Raw genomic sequence first — 15894 nt, 5'->3', positions numbered from 1 at the left:
ACATGGCAAGGGATAAGAAGTGCCAAAACCTAGAATAAAACAAAACACAAACAAATCTCCAAACTGGAATCAGTTTTTTAACATTAAGAATGAAGAAAGGAGGGATGGAGAGAATAAGTCATAGTGCAAATAATTCTAAACTAACATAACTTCCAAAGCAATAATACTTTTGGTTGTAGAATATATCATTTTATTATAAATTAGTATTTCAACTTAGATACTTTCAGAAAAGCAAGCAGACAGGTCTTTCTTAGCAATGGATCCTATCACTGTGATCAGTGTGTGAGAAACAGTCTATCCTTCTCTTCCCTAATCACTCTCCTTTTATTATTTGTCCTCATGTTGGTGCCACACATAGACCAGATAGCTTGATTTGTAAGGCAAACCAATTTTCTGTTAGGTACAGTAACTTCTCTGTGTTTTTAGTTGAAGTTTTCAAATATCTCATGTGAAAACTATAAAAAATAACATATTTAAACAAAGGAAAGGTTTTTTTATTATCCTAAAGTATGAGAAAGATTTAAGAGTCTTAAGCTGAAAAATCTGCACTATCGCAAATTTAGCAAGGGTTTCCAAGAGTCAGGATACATTTTCTGATTGAGTGGTAGTCTAGATTGACATTTTTAAAAAATGAAGAACAGCATCTAGCATATATATACCAAATCTTAAAATTTTACTAGTTACAAAAAAAATTTTATGCAACTATTCATAATGCAAGAAATAGAGATAATTTATTTTTCTAATTGTTGGAGCCTAAGAATTGCTTCAATTTGAAACTAAGAACTGAATTCAACTGAAGTTTCATAATCATCCAAAATTGGTTATGAAAAACCTCAAAAGCATTTAAAAACACCAAGCATTAACTGTTATTTTCATTATTTCAAGGTTCAAGTAGTACCTTCACAATCAATGAGAACATTCAAATCTACGAAAATATACCAATTTCTCAAACATTTAAAGCTAATAATATGATTTATTTTGATACTATGAAATCCTATAAGCCTTACGAAGAAAGTAAGTAATAACTGTAGTTTTACTTATCAGAGCTAAACTATCAGCTGAAGATTTCTTGGTCAAATGTTATAAAATCAGCTTAATTTAATGGGAACATAATGAAACAGAATGGCTTTTATTTAAAATGTCTCTACTTACAGACCGTGATTTATTCAAAAGCAGATATAAAATAGTAAAATTCTAGGACATGGAGAAATTATTCCATATATATGACTATCTCTTTAGAGACAATGGAAACAATAAAGTTCCACAAAGTAAAAAGAAAAAAAAAAAGGCAGTAAAAAACTATTAAAAATAACGGTATGTATCTACTAAACAAAGGCAATCAGAATCCTTACCTTTGGGCTGCTGTTTTTACTATTGATATCTGTGCATTAGCATGAGGAAAACGTCTTATAGTTGCAGAACATAATGATGCATTTTGTGTATTTTCACTGCAGAGTCAAGACACAAAGAATAATTTGAACAGGGGAAAATTACATACACATATGCAAAATAAATCCTTTAGAATCTGAGCAAACATACAGAAAACTGTCACCACTTAAAAAAAAATGTATACATAAACCTATTGGCCATGTTACATCGTTCATTGGTTTTCAGCTTTCTGAAATGTTTCCAATTCAGTTCATGAAAGAAGATAAAGGGTAGAACACTAAAATAGAAACCAGGAATCCTAAATGAATATTTTACACTGAACATTTTTATAAATTAATTATATTAATTATAAATTATATTATATTAATTATAAATTTAATTCAGATATAGTTTTTCTTCTTATTCTCCATTTAGGGATTATCCATTTAAAAAAAGCTTTTAAACTATGATTACACAAAGTTTTCTTATATGCCAAAATAAAAATGTTAATGGGGGGGTAAGTGGTGGGGGAAGTTAGGAACCCTAAATTCTACTTTTGACCCTCACTGGCCTGAAAATTACTTTAGCCTTTACATACCTCACTTGTCTATGAATTGATAAAGTAGAAATAGTGATTTCCAACCTTATTTCTGAGACATGTAATTGCCCAATTATATCAGTAACAGTGGTTCACTATGACAACCACTAGGAAAGAAGAGTTATATCTAGAAGAGAAAGGGAATAAGAAACCTTAAAAAAAAAAAAAAAAAAAAAAAGACCCTCCTGGTAAGTACTCCCTAAAGGAGACATAACCTTCTACTTCTACTATTAGGACCAAGATTTTACTAACCATGTGAAAGCAAGCTCATCTTACGAAATCCTAGTCTATTGAAATTATTCTAGCAATATTTTTATTCAGAACCAAGAAATCACTGCAGTCAACCCTATTCCCAAGATTCAAAGCCAAGAATCCACACACTGGGACCATTCTACTTCTTGGCTCTACTGACAAAGTGAAAAGGAAAGGTATAGGTTGGGCCAGTTGGCCACAAGGTAGTCATTTTTGGTGTCAAACTCTTTATCTGTTCTGTAGGAATGTGTGGTGAAGTGCCTATACCTCAATTTCTTATTGTTGCTCAACATGTTAAGTCCAATTGCGTTGCCTTTCAAAGGTTTTAAACTTTCAGTCTTGTTTCGTCTTGCACATGTCTTCCAGGGATCACCAGAATTAGTAGCAACAACTTCAGATTGACGATTTAACTGTAAAAAGATGCATAAATATTAAAGAGTCAATAAACAACCATTTGACAAATTATCAACAACCATTTGAAAACCTATTTACTTAAAAAGTAAAAATGTACCAGCTAATGGGGATGGGGGAGAGAGAAGGCAGCAGCATGGCTCTAAGAGCAATTCACCTGGAATATTTTTTTCCCTAAGGACAACACAAATATGTAGGGAACACAGGTATTTGTGTATTATTTTCCTTTCATTTAAATATCTCCAAAGGTAACTGAGAAAATTAAAAGAGAAAAGCAGAAGGGATAAATAAAGGTAGAGTATCTTAAGATAGCTCTTTCCCAAGGGTAAAAAATAAACATTTCCCCCACTTAACAGGTCTGTAGGACACTACAGACAAACATGGCAGTAGTCACTGTATGAAGACTTTGGCTTTAGCAACAAAGTTTTTATATAAATGCAGAAACTGAGATAATGTCTTCATATTTTCATACTTGGAAACGACAGCATAAATATATCAACGACAATCACTTTGTGAAGATCACAGTAGGACACCAGAATGGCCCCTTGCTTGGGAAGTTCTCACCAAAGAAATCTACTTTTATTACACTCTTTGTACAAAAGATGTATTCCCAAAAGATGTATTTCTGACACACTGCTTATCGCTTTCTCCTCCATGAAACATTTTTACTTCTTAATCTTTGACAGTCATGTACTTCAGATTCCTTCACTTACAGTGATGGCAGATTAGGTAATACAGTTCAATCTTCCCTCTACTAGTTTTCAAAAACTAGAAAAGCTGGACAAAACCCAAATTAAAAAAAAAAAATCTGTTCGAAGCACCTGAGGGCTACCAAGGAACTAAGAATTAAGTTTAGAGACAATAAACTCAGAGATTTTTCCCTGAGACACCTCTTGATTCCATAAGAATCAACTGAGAGGCTGAGAAGTTAAGCTGAACTCCCAGAAGACAGAGCTGGGGAGACAAATGTAGAGTTCAACATCCACCAAGTATGGACTGGTGGAAATGTAATTCGGTACACTATGAAAAACAGTATGAAGATTCCTTAAAAAACTAAGAACAGAGTTACCATATGATCCAGCAATTCCACTTCTGGGCATATATCTTAAGAAAACTCCAATTTGAAAAGACACATGCACTCCCGATGTTCACAGCAGCACTATTTATAATAGCCAAGACATGGAAACAACCTAAATTTGCATCAAGAGATGACTGGATAAAGATGTGGTATGTATATGTACACACACACACAGGAATATTACTCAGCCATAAAAAGGAATGAAATAATGCCATTTGCAGCAACATGGATGGACCTGAAGATTATCATACTAAGTGAAGTAAGTCAGACAGAAAGACAAATACCACATGATATCGCTTATGTGGAATCTAAAAAAATGAGACAAATGAACTTACCTACAAAACAGAAACAGACTCATAGACATAGAAAACAAACTTATGGTTACCAATGGTGGAAGGGGGAGGAGATAAATTAGGAGTTTGGGATTAATATCTATAAAATAAATAAACAAGATCCTACAGTATAGCATAGGGAACTATATTCAATATCTTGTAATAACCTACAATGAAAAAGAATAAATATAAGTATGTATGTATGACTGAATCACTATGCTGTACACCAGAAACTAATATAACATTGTAAATCAACTATACTCCAAAAAAACCAAAAACAAAATCCGCCAGATATGCAATGCCTTGTAAATACCTCAAAATTTGTATGAGGATTATAGCCTATGAACAAGGGTGAATTAGAACTATAAAGATTCTGTTCATCTCAACCTCCAGTTCAAGTAAGTCACTTCTCCAATTTTAGAGTAAATCAGAATTACTTGGATGGTTTGTTTAAAAAAATTGCTGTGTCCAATCCTTATAGTTTATTCTGATTGAGTAGGTTTGGGATGGGCCTGAAAATACGCATTTCTAGCAAGCCCATAGGTGATGTAGATACTGCTGATCAGGGGATTACATTTGAAGAACCACTGGATCAAGGTGATTTGATCCTCCTAGTCACTTGTTAGAAATCATCCTCCAGAGAAAGAAAATATCCTAGGTCTCAAATTATCTCTGTGATTTTTCATATGTCCTATCTACTAATCATAAGCAGGCTTATAAAGAAATAAGACAATGTGATCAAAATCAAAATAGGCAACTGATAACATGAACAGAACTATAGGGGATAAAGATAACAGGGTTATCACACTCATTTGCATTAGAAGGCAAGTACAATCATTTCTGCATTAGGTGACCTCTTTTCACAGAAAACACAGTGTTATTGTGGAAAGATAACAATTTAGGAATCAAAAAGGACTGTTGTCTTGTTCTAGCCAGGTAACTTTCCTTGTAATCATGGGGTTATTTTATGCATCAACAAAGATATATACAGACTGTCTAGCCCTGGGATGGACTAATAGGTATAATTCAGTAATCACTAATTCCCACTCAAGTAGAAACACAGACATCTTCAATTAGAAAGTCCATAAATTATTTTATCATAAACAACTGGTCACTAAGCTACATTCGTCTGAGAAATTAGAACATCCTGTCACTGAGACTTAGGCCTTTTTTGCAAATAAAAGGGAATAGGCCTGAGTCAATGATTCTCAGTATGGTCCCTAGGACGGCAGTATCAGCATCACTTTGGAACACTTTATTATGCAAATTATCAGGCCCCTCTCCAGAGCTCCTAAATCAGAAACTATGGGAATGAGGTCCAGCAATCTGTTTTATCAAACCATCCAGTGATTCTGACACACACTAACACTGAAGAGCCATTGCTGTAGGTGATTTTGATACATGTCCTGTTAAGAATATGGGAAGCAAAAAGTTTCCATTGAAGACGGATTATATAATTTCATTCCTCCATCTACAGATAGTTAGAACTAATATTTGAGTGCTTATAATGGATAGGCATTATGCTAAATATATGCAGTATCTCTTTTAATTTTCATATTTTATACATTTCAGTAGTTCTTCAGATTGCGATTCAGCAACTGCATCTAAAGCATCATATCAATTATTTGATGCTACCGAGTGACAAGATTAATATGCTCAAATTTCCCACTTCAGTCCTTCCTTCAACAAAATCTCTCCACCATATATCACTTAAACTTTATTCAAACTCTATCCCTCTGTTATTAAAGACTGTTGAGATTAAAAAGCAAAGTAACTTGTCCAAACTAGTTAAATGGGTTTGAACAAAGGCCTGGCCTGCCTCCAAAGCCTAGGCTTTCACATACCACACTGCATAAGGAATTTTTATGTTATTGGTAGAAATATAAATAGTAATTCTTGAGAAGAGGCAAAATAAGACTCAAAAGATACAGAACATCTCAAAATCAAAGAAACTACACTAAAGAAATCCTTTATATAAATGTAAAAAGCTAATCCTTCCTCTTACGAATTGGTTAAGCCAAAATTATCTCACCTAGTATATAGGCACATAACTAATTCAACCATATTTCTGAATAAGTACTTATACATTTTCAAATTTTGTTTCTGAGAAAGCATTTGGGCATAGCAATAGATAACCCAAAGTCCATCATTAAAAGCAAGAAGATCTGTAAAAGGCGAATTCTTCAATTTCCCAATTCTGCTGCCAATAGGTTACTATCAAAAGCAGTAAGACAACCCGTACTTCTAGCTTTGCAGATATCTCATGAAAAACATCTACTGCATTGTTAAATTCCCCTAGGAAAGGATCCCTACTACCCATTTATACTTCAGTAGCTCCAAGGATTTAAAAAAAAAAGAAAGAAGAAAAGATAATCACTCCATACTCCTATCACAGGATGTAAATTTGTAAAAGATTCTCTTCTCACACAATTATAAACCTATAGGACACAATTTCAGCTGCCAGAAAATTGAGAGATATCTGTTAAATTAAAATACAACATATAAGTTATTTTAGATGTCTGACACATCTACTTCTCTTTAGTAATTAATAATTTTTATTTTCTTTCATTTTACTCCTACTCTTGGTAATCTACATCATATTTGGGGGGGAAAAGGTATAATAAGTAAAAATCAAACCATTTATGGCTACCTCACAGATTAGAGCACCACTAAAAGTGAAGATAATATATTCAATCTAAAGGTCCCTCCAAAACTTCAATTTTCCGTCCCCTCCACCCACGTCCTTAGGAGTCTAGAAGAGTTTTCTAGTTAATGCAAGTACAGCATCAGGAGAACTACTGTGGATAGATTAACACAAAACAATCACGATTATACAACTAAGAACACGGCCTTAAATCATATCAGAAAAGCAACTATAAACACATCATTATTTGAGAAGGAAAACTTGCAAAGGTTCAATAAGACCGTATTTAATAATGATAATGCAGCTATTTATGGGAGACTTATTAATGCCAAGCATTAGGTGAGTAACAGTCTCATAATTCTTACAACCATCCTTTAAAGTGGACAGTTATTAGCAGACCTTAAATCTGATATTCTGTCTGTTTAACTACTTTAATATATCAAAAAAAGCTATCTTCCCTCAACTGGATATCAATCTGTACAGAATACATTTTACATAGTATTAACAATGATACAGGGATCAGCAAACTTTCTCTGTAAAGGGCCAGAGAGCAAATATTTTAGGCTTTGTGGCTTATACAGGCTCTGCTGAAACTACTCAGCTCTGGCCAAATACTTTCAATCTGTTGTTAGAACACAAAAGCAGTCATAGATATTACACAAATAAGCACAGCCAATAAAACTTCATTTATGAACACAAATTTGAATTTCATGTAATTTTCACGTCAAGAAATACTTTTTGTTTGATTTTTTTTTTAACCATTTACGAAATGTAAAAACTATTCTAGTTCAAAGACCATATGTTGTGGGCAAGATTTGGCCTGTAAGCCTTGGTTTGCCAATCCTCATATTTTAACATTAATCATTAATAACTAATAAACAGCCAGTTACTAGAATATATGTGCCACAAGAATAAGAAATCTGTCTGTTTTGCTTCCTATCATCTGCAACACTGTGCTCAATATATGTGCAGGAATGAGTATTTCATTGGGACTGCTAAATGTGCAAAAGTTACCAATCTATTAAACAATTAAAGACATTAAAGACATATGTTAAAGGCACTGAAATTCTTAAAAACAAAATGGTAACTGAAACAGTAAAGAAAGAACTAGACACTGTGTGAAAATCACAAAGATTTGAAAGAGAACCAACAGAAGTTCTGCAAATGATGTCACTGAATTTTTTTCAAAAAGAAAAAAAAATGAATGGAAAGATTAAATAACAGACTAAACAAAGCTGAAGATAAATGTTACTGAACTGGAAGTCAGAGCTGAGGAAATTCACTAGAATATGGCTTCTTGATGATTTCCTTCTTTGTCCTCTATTCTTTTTTCTTTTATGTATTAAATACAGGTTAAAGAACATGAAAAAAATGACGGTCTCATATTAGTTTAAACCAGTGATCCATACAGACCTATATATTATCTACAAGACATCAAAAATCCAGGTATATATATGATATATAAAACCCTGGGATATACAAAGACTTTCTAAAGGGCAAACAGCCATGGATAGTTTTAAGGAAATCAACTCTTAAATCCTCAACTTTCACTTTTACATCTCCTTAAAACTGATTTACTTTAAAAGCCATCTATAGGAAAGGCGTCATACAGTATCTCCTTTCCCATCTCCATTTTCATAATAAACCTTTTTCCACCTTACAAAAAAAGACATATTTCTCATTTATTGCATTAGAGTCTAAAAACCTCCGGAAAGAAAAAACTTGAAATACTGATATCTGGAATTTCTTCTGGCACGTAAAATAGTAGTAGGGCTTCATATCTTTCCCTGATTTTATGCGTATTTCTGTTGATAGTGAACCATAGGTTCGAAACCTGGTATTCTGGACCAAATTAGGATTTTCTTAATTCAACTATACTGCAAAATGGAAAGACAAAAGTGACGAAAATTTGCGTTCAGTGACTTTGTTCTTTGTAATTGTACTCCAGTTATCATCAAGAAAAGAACCGTCGCAGGAAAAAAAATTATGTAAGAACAACTCAAAGCATAAGTTAAAATCACTGACTGAAATTTGCCATGCCTTTAGTATAACCAAGTAAAAAATTCAGGTCAAAACTGAAGGCTGTGTATTCTTTGACCTTAGATTTATAAAGTGAAATGACATAATGAAGATGCTGATTAACATGTATATTTGAAATGAAAAATGAAAACAGAAAAAAATGAAGTTCCAATGTTTTAAATACACAAAACAGAAAAATATATAATATTTTACAAAAAATATTTTACAAAAAAATTGGCAAAGGTCAATGAAAAATTAATAAGATTTCAATTTTTCCAATTATTTCTGAGATTATCTGGTTCAAAATTAACAGGTATAGTAACTACTAGGCACTCATTAAGTCTCAATAAAATCTTTTTGGTATTTTTCCCCAAAATTCAAAAGGACAATAAATCTAAAGATTGGATTACAAATTACTTTTGACTTTTAAACTTTTATTACACTGCTATGTAATTTTCTGACACTTAATTCAAAAGGAAAGAAATGAATGATAATGCTACAGCAAAATTTTCTATCTCCATCTATTTATCATGCAACCAAGATTTCTCAGCACTTATATCTAAAAAAAGTTTAAAAATAAAATCACTGTTCAAAGTTTTATTATAGCAATAAATAATATTTATGGATATGTGAACTACACAAATAAGGAAGGAAAACATCAGCACTATCCATTTCAAGAGATGTTATTTCCAGTATAATTCTACACAATAGGTTTAATAATTATAAATTAAACTTTATTAGTAATTATAAAGACAATTCAATCCAGCAAAAAATTAATACTTAGAACTTTGGTGACAAGAATATTATTTAATGTTAAATTTCAGCAAATGTATATCTTTTTATTACAGTAAAGTAATTAAAAGATTTTTCAATTGCATAAAACCACATCATATGAGGTTAAAATACATATATAATATTAAAATTCTGTGGGAAAATCGATCAGAAATATGAATCTAAGAAAAAAAAGAAAATATACATTTCCAATCATTAAAGAGATGACATATGTATTTTTAAAATAGATTATGGGGGAAGGGATAGCTCAGTGGTACAGTGTGTGTTTAGTTTGCACGAGGTCCTGGGTTCAATCCCCAGTACCTCCATTAAAACCAATACATAAACCTAAGTACCTCCCCTCCCCCCCCAAAATAAAATAAAAATAAAACAGATGATACCACCAAATCTGAATTATCTTTAGAGATCACAGGATACATATAAGTGTCATTTTAAATTTTATTTTAAAGTATCAACATTTATATCCTTAAAAATGTGTATTAAGGCAAGTATTTTATTAAAAAAAAAGTACATCTGCAAGCAAAAAAAAAAAACCCAAAAAATTGAAGACCAATGTCACAAAAGATCATGATGAAAACCACCTTTTACTTTTACTTACAAAACTCATTACATTTCTGTCCACCTGAAGAACACCTAAATAGCAGCACTCTAGGGAAACAAAATGTTAAAATAAAAGCGAGAGAAGACTACAGCATATAAAACCTTATAGTTTTTCAGTGTCTTGAATAACCTTATAAAGAAAAACTTTAGTGTACTAAACAGAAAAAACTTGAAATTCTATAAACTCCCTAAATCATGACAAAACAGATGTTGTGGAAGGAAAAAACCTCAAAAGACAGAGGGAAAGAAATAAATTTAAAAATCCCTAAAATACTATTCAACTATGAGGGGAAAACATGTGAAGAGAGTGCTATGTCAGATTGGCAAAAATTTAAGTTTGACCACATACTCTTCAAGGTTACAGGAAAATAGAAATTCTCCTACATTACTAGCAGGAATGGCAAATGCTAATGCCTATGAATGAGCATTTGACAAGACTTAGCCAAATTACATGTAAAGTTACCTTCTGAAATAGCAATGCAGTTTTATAAATCTATCCCACAAATATACTGTAAAGATGTGAAAAAGTATAGGTACAAGGCTTTATTAAAGCACTACTTATAATAGCAAAAGACTAGGAAAAACCTCTGCTCATCACGAACTGAGTTCCTATAGTATACGCATTCACTGGAGTACTATGTAGCAATAAAACAGACGACAAAGATCTCTAAATACTTTGATGTGGACTGATCTACAGGCCATACTACCAAATAAAAACCCAAGTTGCCAAACAGTGTGGAGAGTTTCTTCAAGAAGGGTGGTATATTCTTACATTAAAAAAAAAAGAACAATGGAAGGTTCAGCCATATAATTTTTAAAACAGGTTGCCCACAGGTGAAGAGAAAGGGAGAAAGGGAATCACAACAAAAGGTAGACTTCTCTGAATAAAACTTCCTTTGTAGATTTGACTTTAGAACCATGTAAACATCTTTTACATTAAAAAGCAAAGTAAATCCAAAACATTTTTTAAAAAGCAATTTCTCAAAATGAAAAACAAAGCTTAAATAAATAAATAAACCTAACCCTTACCTAGCTGGTGGAACTACCAACCAGGAAAAAATAGCTTCAAATGACTTTAAAACAGTAATCTAAATATGCATCTCATATACCTATTGAGATATGCCACGAAACACCACCAGCAAGGAAACAAACCAAACCCAAATTTTTAATCATTTTATTAGTAACTATATTTGTATTGGTATTGTGAAACTAATTTGTTTGATAGGACAAAGCAAGTAAATAACTAAGGTAACATCATTAGGAACCAAGATACTAAACCCAAAAGTTATGAAAGAAAAAAAGATTGTTATATTTGACAACATAAGAAAATGTTTTTTTCTCCAAGGCAATAACCCCCAAAAGTGAAGTCAAGACTAGTGGGAAAAAAAATAGTTTAAAATGTTAGCAACTAGTATCATAGAAGTGGGCCAGTTTCTCCAAAATATATTTTGTCAACCTAAGGAAACATTACAAGATGCGTTATTATTGTATGTACTGAAGTGCAAAAAACTTTTTTTAACTAAACCATGTCATGCCATCATTCTAAGAAACATCCAGTTAGATATCAAAAATGTGGAAAATTGTGTCTTAGACTCAATGTAAAAAGAATTCCTATGAATTAATAATATTCTAAAGACCAAATAGAAAAGTAGGCAAAGGATATTAAGTGACAACTATCAAAAAGGAAATAAATGGATTACATACACGAAAAGGTATTTGACCTCACAATGAAAGAAATGCAAATTAAAACTACACTGAGATACTGTTTTTCACTGCAAAGATCAAAACATTCATAACAATGTTAGAAAAGTGCGGGGAAACAGGCATTCTCAGACATTCCTAGTAAAAGTACAAATCAGGTATAACAATATCAGAAATGTACCTGTCCTCATATAGTAGCTCTATTTCTAGAAACTGGTCCTATAGACATATCTGTACATGTGCAAAATAACCCATATAGAGGCTAATCCACTCAATATTATTTTAGGGGGCAAAAAGGTTGACAACAAGCACCATAAATGTCCTTTCAACATGGTGGTACTGGATAAAAATGGTACACCATACAATGTAATCCTATGCATGAAAAAATGAGGGGGATTTTAATGGACTCTTAGGGGTGCTCTCTGTATTAATTTTAGAAGGTAAGATTACAAATAGTGTGTACAATATACTACCAACTGTGAAAGTGTAAGAAGCTAGAAGTTAGGACAAGAATATACATTTTCTCTATGATAAATAAATTATTTCTGATGGGATAAACAAGAAACTGGGAATACCATTTGCCTCTGGTGTAGGGAGGTGGGTGGTTGGGACTTGCAATCAAAAAATACAAAAATCATTTTAAGTATTAGTTTTAGTATATAACCTAAAAAAAAATTAATAAGCAACACTTGCCTTTTTTCCTTTTGAGGTTTCAGAATCCTCATCTTCATCTACACTGAGTAGATTTGCCTCACTATATAGAAAATAAAGAGGAAAAAATCTTAAGTGACAATTACAACCCGTACATTAAATTCAGAAGTTTTATCCTCTTTGCTCACCTAATACAGAAATCAGCAAATTTTTTCTGTTAAGGGCCAGAGAGTAAATATCTTAGACTTTGCAGGCAATATGGTGTCTATGGCAACTACGCATCTTTGTCACTGTAGCATGAAAGCAGCCAGACTGTATGTGTGGCTGTGTTCCAACAAAACTATTAACAAAATCCAACGGTGGGCCATAGAGGGCCCATGGGCCATTGTTTGTTGTCCCCTGCCATAAATGCACACATAATTTTTGTTTTCTTAACTACAGATTTCATATTTAGTCACTCATTTTTCCTTTCTGTCTTGGATTTTAAATTAGGGAGAAAGGACTGAAAAACAAAATAGAGGACAAGAGACAAACTGGTAAGAAAACCTTAGTTAATGAAAAGAAAGTAATTTACTGGGTATTAACCCAGTAAAAGTTATATCTCTACCATTCTTGGAAATATCAATGCTTCACTGAGAACCAATGGCCTGAGATTCTAAAAGACCAGACCGATTAATGGTTCATGTTAATCTGAACAAATTTGAAAAGCTGAAGCTCTTAAGGATCCACTTATAATGATAAATCAAAGACTACAACTCATAAGTGAAACATACAGCCAGGTAGCACCTTTAAAGACATTTTTTAATATAATCATGACAAATCTTCTAACAAAGAAAGTCAAAATACACCCTTCTGAAGATAATGCTAAGCTATTTTTAGGAAATTCTTAGCTACTTAGAATAAAATGTAAAATGTTTGTTTCATTATTATTTATATACACACCAACTTTTTTAATGCCAAAAATTCTCTCCTACAAACATTGTAGAAAAATATTTCAAAGGTAGTCTACTCAATTTCAGATTTAATTCCTATTTTTCAAAACTACATAAATAACAAATATCTGTAATTAAAGACATCTTTAAAATCTTTTAAAAATAAAAGATTATTTCAAATTTAAAAATAATCAGAAATAAAAAGAAAAAAGAAATGAAAGAAAGAAGACCATAAAATGCCAATTTTAAGTGAGAAACTTACCAGTTCAAAGCTCTCCTTCAAATAAAACTTCACTTCAGTTCAACATCTCATAGGTGAAGCACATAAAGTGGTAATGATGAACGGAGCTGTTGCCCAGACAGAAGTGAAGCACCTACAATATTTAGTCAATATACTCTGAATGACTTCTTGTGTAAAATTGCTAAAAAATATTTGCAGTTTGGGTAGAAATCAGTGTATATTTTGAGTGCCTCTTAATTTGCTGATTGTCCTGGCCAGTGAAAAACCTGAATAATAAACTAAGAAACTAAATAATAAATGATAAATTTGTAATACAAAGTTCATGACATGCAAAAGGTTCTATTAAAACTATTATTTAAAAATTTACAGCAGTCATTCCAAGTACATTAACAAAGTGTAATGAACACTTTGCTTAACTTCTGTCTGGGTCAACACCTGTGTTTATCATTTATAGGGTTTCTGCTTTCTCTGGTAGTAATCTAAGATGAATGTGCTGGGGGAGGGGGGTTGCAACTGGAAAGAAAGATACTAAACTTTTATACAAAATTCAGGAATCATAATCTAGGTTCACTTACTCATGATAAAGGGTGACTTTCCAAATCATTGCATGAATGAACACCATTTTTAAAAAAAAAAAAAAAAAGAACAATTTCTTTATTAGGAAATCAGTAGTATGGTCAATTTTTAATCATAAGGTTATATGTATTACATGCACAGATTTACACATTTCAAAAGATGGAGAAATATAACAGCAAAATTATTTACCAATAAAAGAACTGCTTTTTCTTTCCTTAATGCTACTGTAAAAGAGTTCAATGTTTTCTTAAGAATACCATACTCGTAGAAATATTTCCATGGACTATAAATCATTTTTCTAATGAAAAGTTTCATTCTTATAAAATATCTGAGGGGGAAAAAAATATCTTACTCTTTATCTGTATCTCCTTCACTTTCTTCTCCATGATCAAAGCTCCAATTATTTTTAAAACCTCCATCTCTTTTAGATTCTGATCTAGCCAAAGCTGAAATAAAAACAAACTGAGATAAGTATTCATTAATAGAACTATTCAAAATAAAATAAAATTTTCCCAAGCTCTTTGCTTATTCAGGATTTTCTTTTAATTTGCTTGCCTTTTGGGACTACTTCCTCTTGAGAAAAAAAAACACATTAAAATCTGTTTTTGCTAACACACAGTCATCCATATATACAAGTCTAACCAGAAAAGGAACACATTAAAATCTGTTTTGCATATTTACAGCCCTTGAGAAAGCAGCTCATAAAAATGTGGGCGGGGACACATGAATACATATGAAATACATAAAAAAGCAACTCTGTATCTCCATATTTGATCACTGGTTCTAGAAATGAGTACTGGTTAGTCTGCTGCCTTACTTATAAGAACTAAATTCAGATCACCAGCCTTTTCTTTACCTCAGCCAATCACCTCTGCCCTTTGACAGAAAAGAAACAAACCAAGGTTTTCTGTGTTAGCAACAGAGTGAACTCAATGTTAAAAAAAAACTCTCCAGATCAGAACACCAAACATGCTTACTGTGAGTTTAAAAAATGTCCTAAGTGTATGCCTGAAATCTCCTGAAGCCATAAACAGCTAGAAAAGTGGAAACTGGAGAAATAAATGAAGTTCTGAAGCTGACATTTGTCTGGAGCCATATGATAGAAACCTGAGTATGGGAAGATCAAGTTTGGGACCTCAACGAGACAAAAGGTCAGACTGAAGACCAAAAGACCTGAAAAGCAACAATTCAACTGGGTGAACTAGAGAGAGAGAAAAAAAAAAAAAAAAAGATAGAAACACTGAAGAAAGAGACAGTGGGGATAATTATGACATCTTGCTGTTGGTTCTGGGTTTTTAGGTTGAACTAAACAAAGTGTATTGCCACCCCATGGTTAGGGAATTTCTAAACATAAGTTCACTATTATTCAGGTTTGGGACCAGAATTTTCATAACCTAAGTGGCTAGAAAAGCCCATAATTAATATAGTCTCACAGAAAAGATGCCTAGTATCACTAGGTGTTAGGGAAACACAAAGCAAAACTGTAAAGAGATACTATTTCACACTCATTAGGATGGCCAATTTTTCTTAATGGAAAACAGTAAGTGTTGGTGAGAATGTGGAGAAACTGGAACTCTTATACATTGCTTGTGTGAATGTGAAATGGTGTAGCCACTGTGGAAAATGTTTGGCAGTCCCCCGAAAAGTTAAACATAGAATTACCCTATGACCCAGTGATCCTACTTGTAGGTACACACCC

General features: G+C 32.3%; 1 protein-coding gene across 7 annotated transcripts in view; it reads right to left on the bottom strand.

Moving 5' to 3' along the window:
* The window catches only part of SENP6 (SUMO specific peptidase 6), a 106519-nt gene that overhangs the window by 73413 nt on the left and 17212 nt on the right, over positions 1–15894 (bottom strand). For 5 of the 7 annotated variants that reach the window (XM_072965516.1, XM_072965517.1, XM_072965518.1 and 2 more), the window contains exons 2-5: positions 14548–14641; positions 12489–12549; positions 2486–2628; positions 1353–1448 (exon numbers count right to left, since the gene is read on the bottom strand). In XM_072965516.1, coding sequence (XP_072821617.1) covers positions 1353–1448; positions 2486–2628; positions 12489–12549; positions 14548–14641 — 394 coding nt within the window. Of the gene's footprint in view, positions 1–1352; positions 1449–2485; positions 2629–12488; positions 12550–13640; positions 13753–14547; positions 14642–15894 lie in introns of those variants that run through there. The other 2 variants (XM_031680274.2, XM_072965519.1) reach the window with 2 other exon arrangements.

The sequence above is a fragment of the Vicugna pacos genome, chromosome 8 (genome assembly GCF_048564905.1).
Source record: "Vicugna pacos chromosome 8, VicPac4, whole genome shotgun sequence".
Taxonomy (NCBI): domain Eukaryota; kingdom Metazoa; phylum Chordata; class Mammalia; order Artiodactyla; family Camelidae; genus Vicugna; species Vicugna pacos.
The sequence above is the reverse complement of the archived record's forward strand: the minus strand, read 5'-3'. Positions and strand labels throughout refer to the sequence as shown.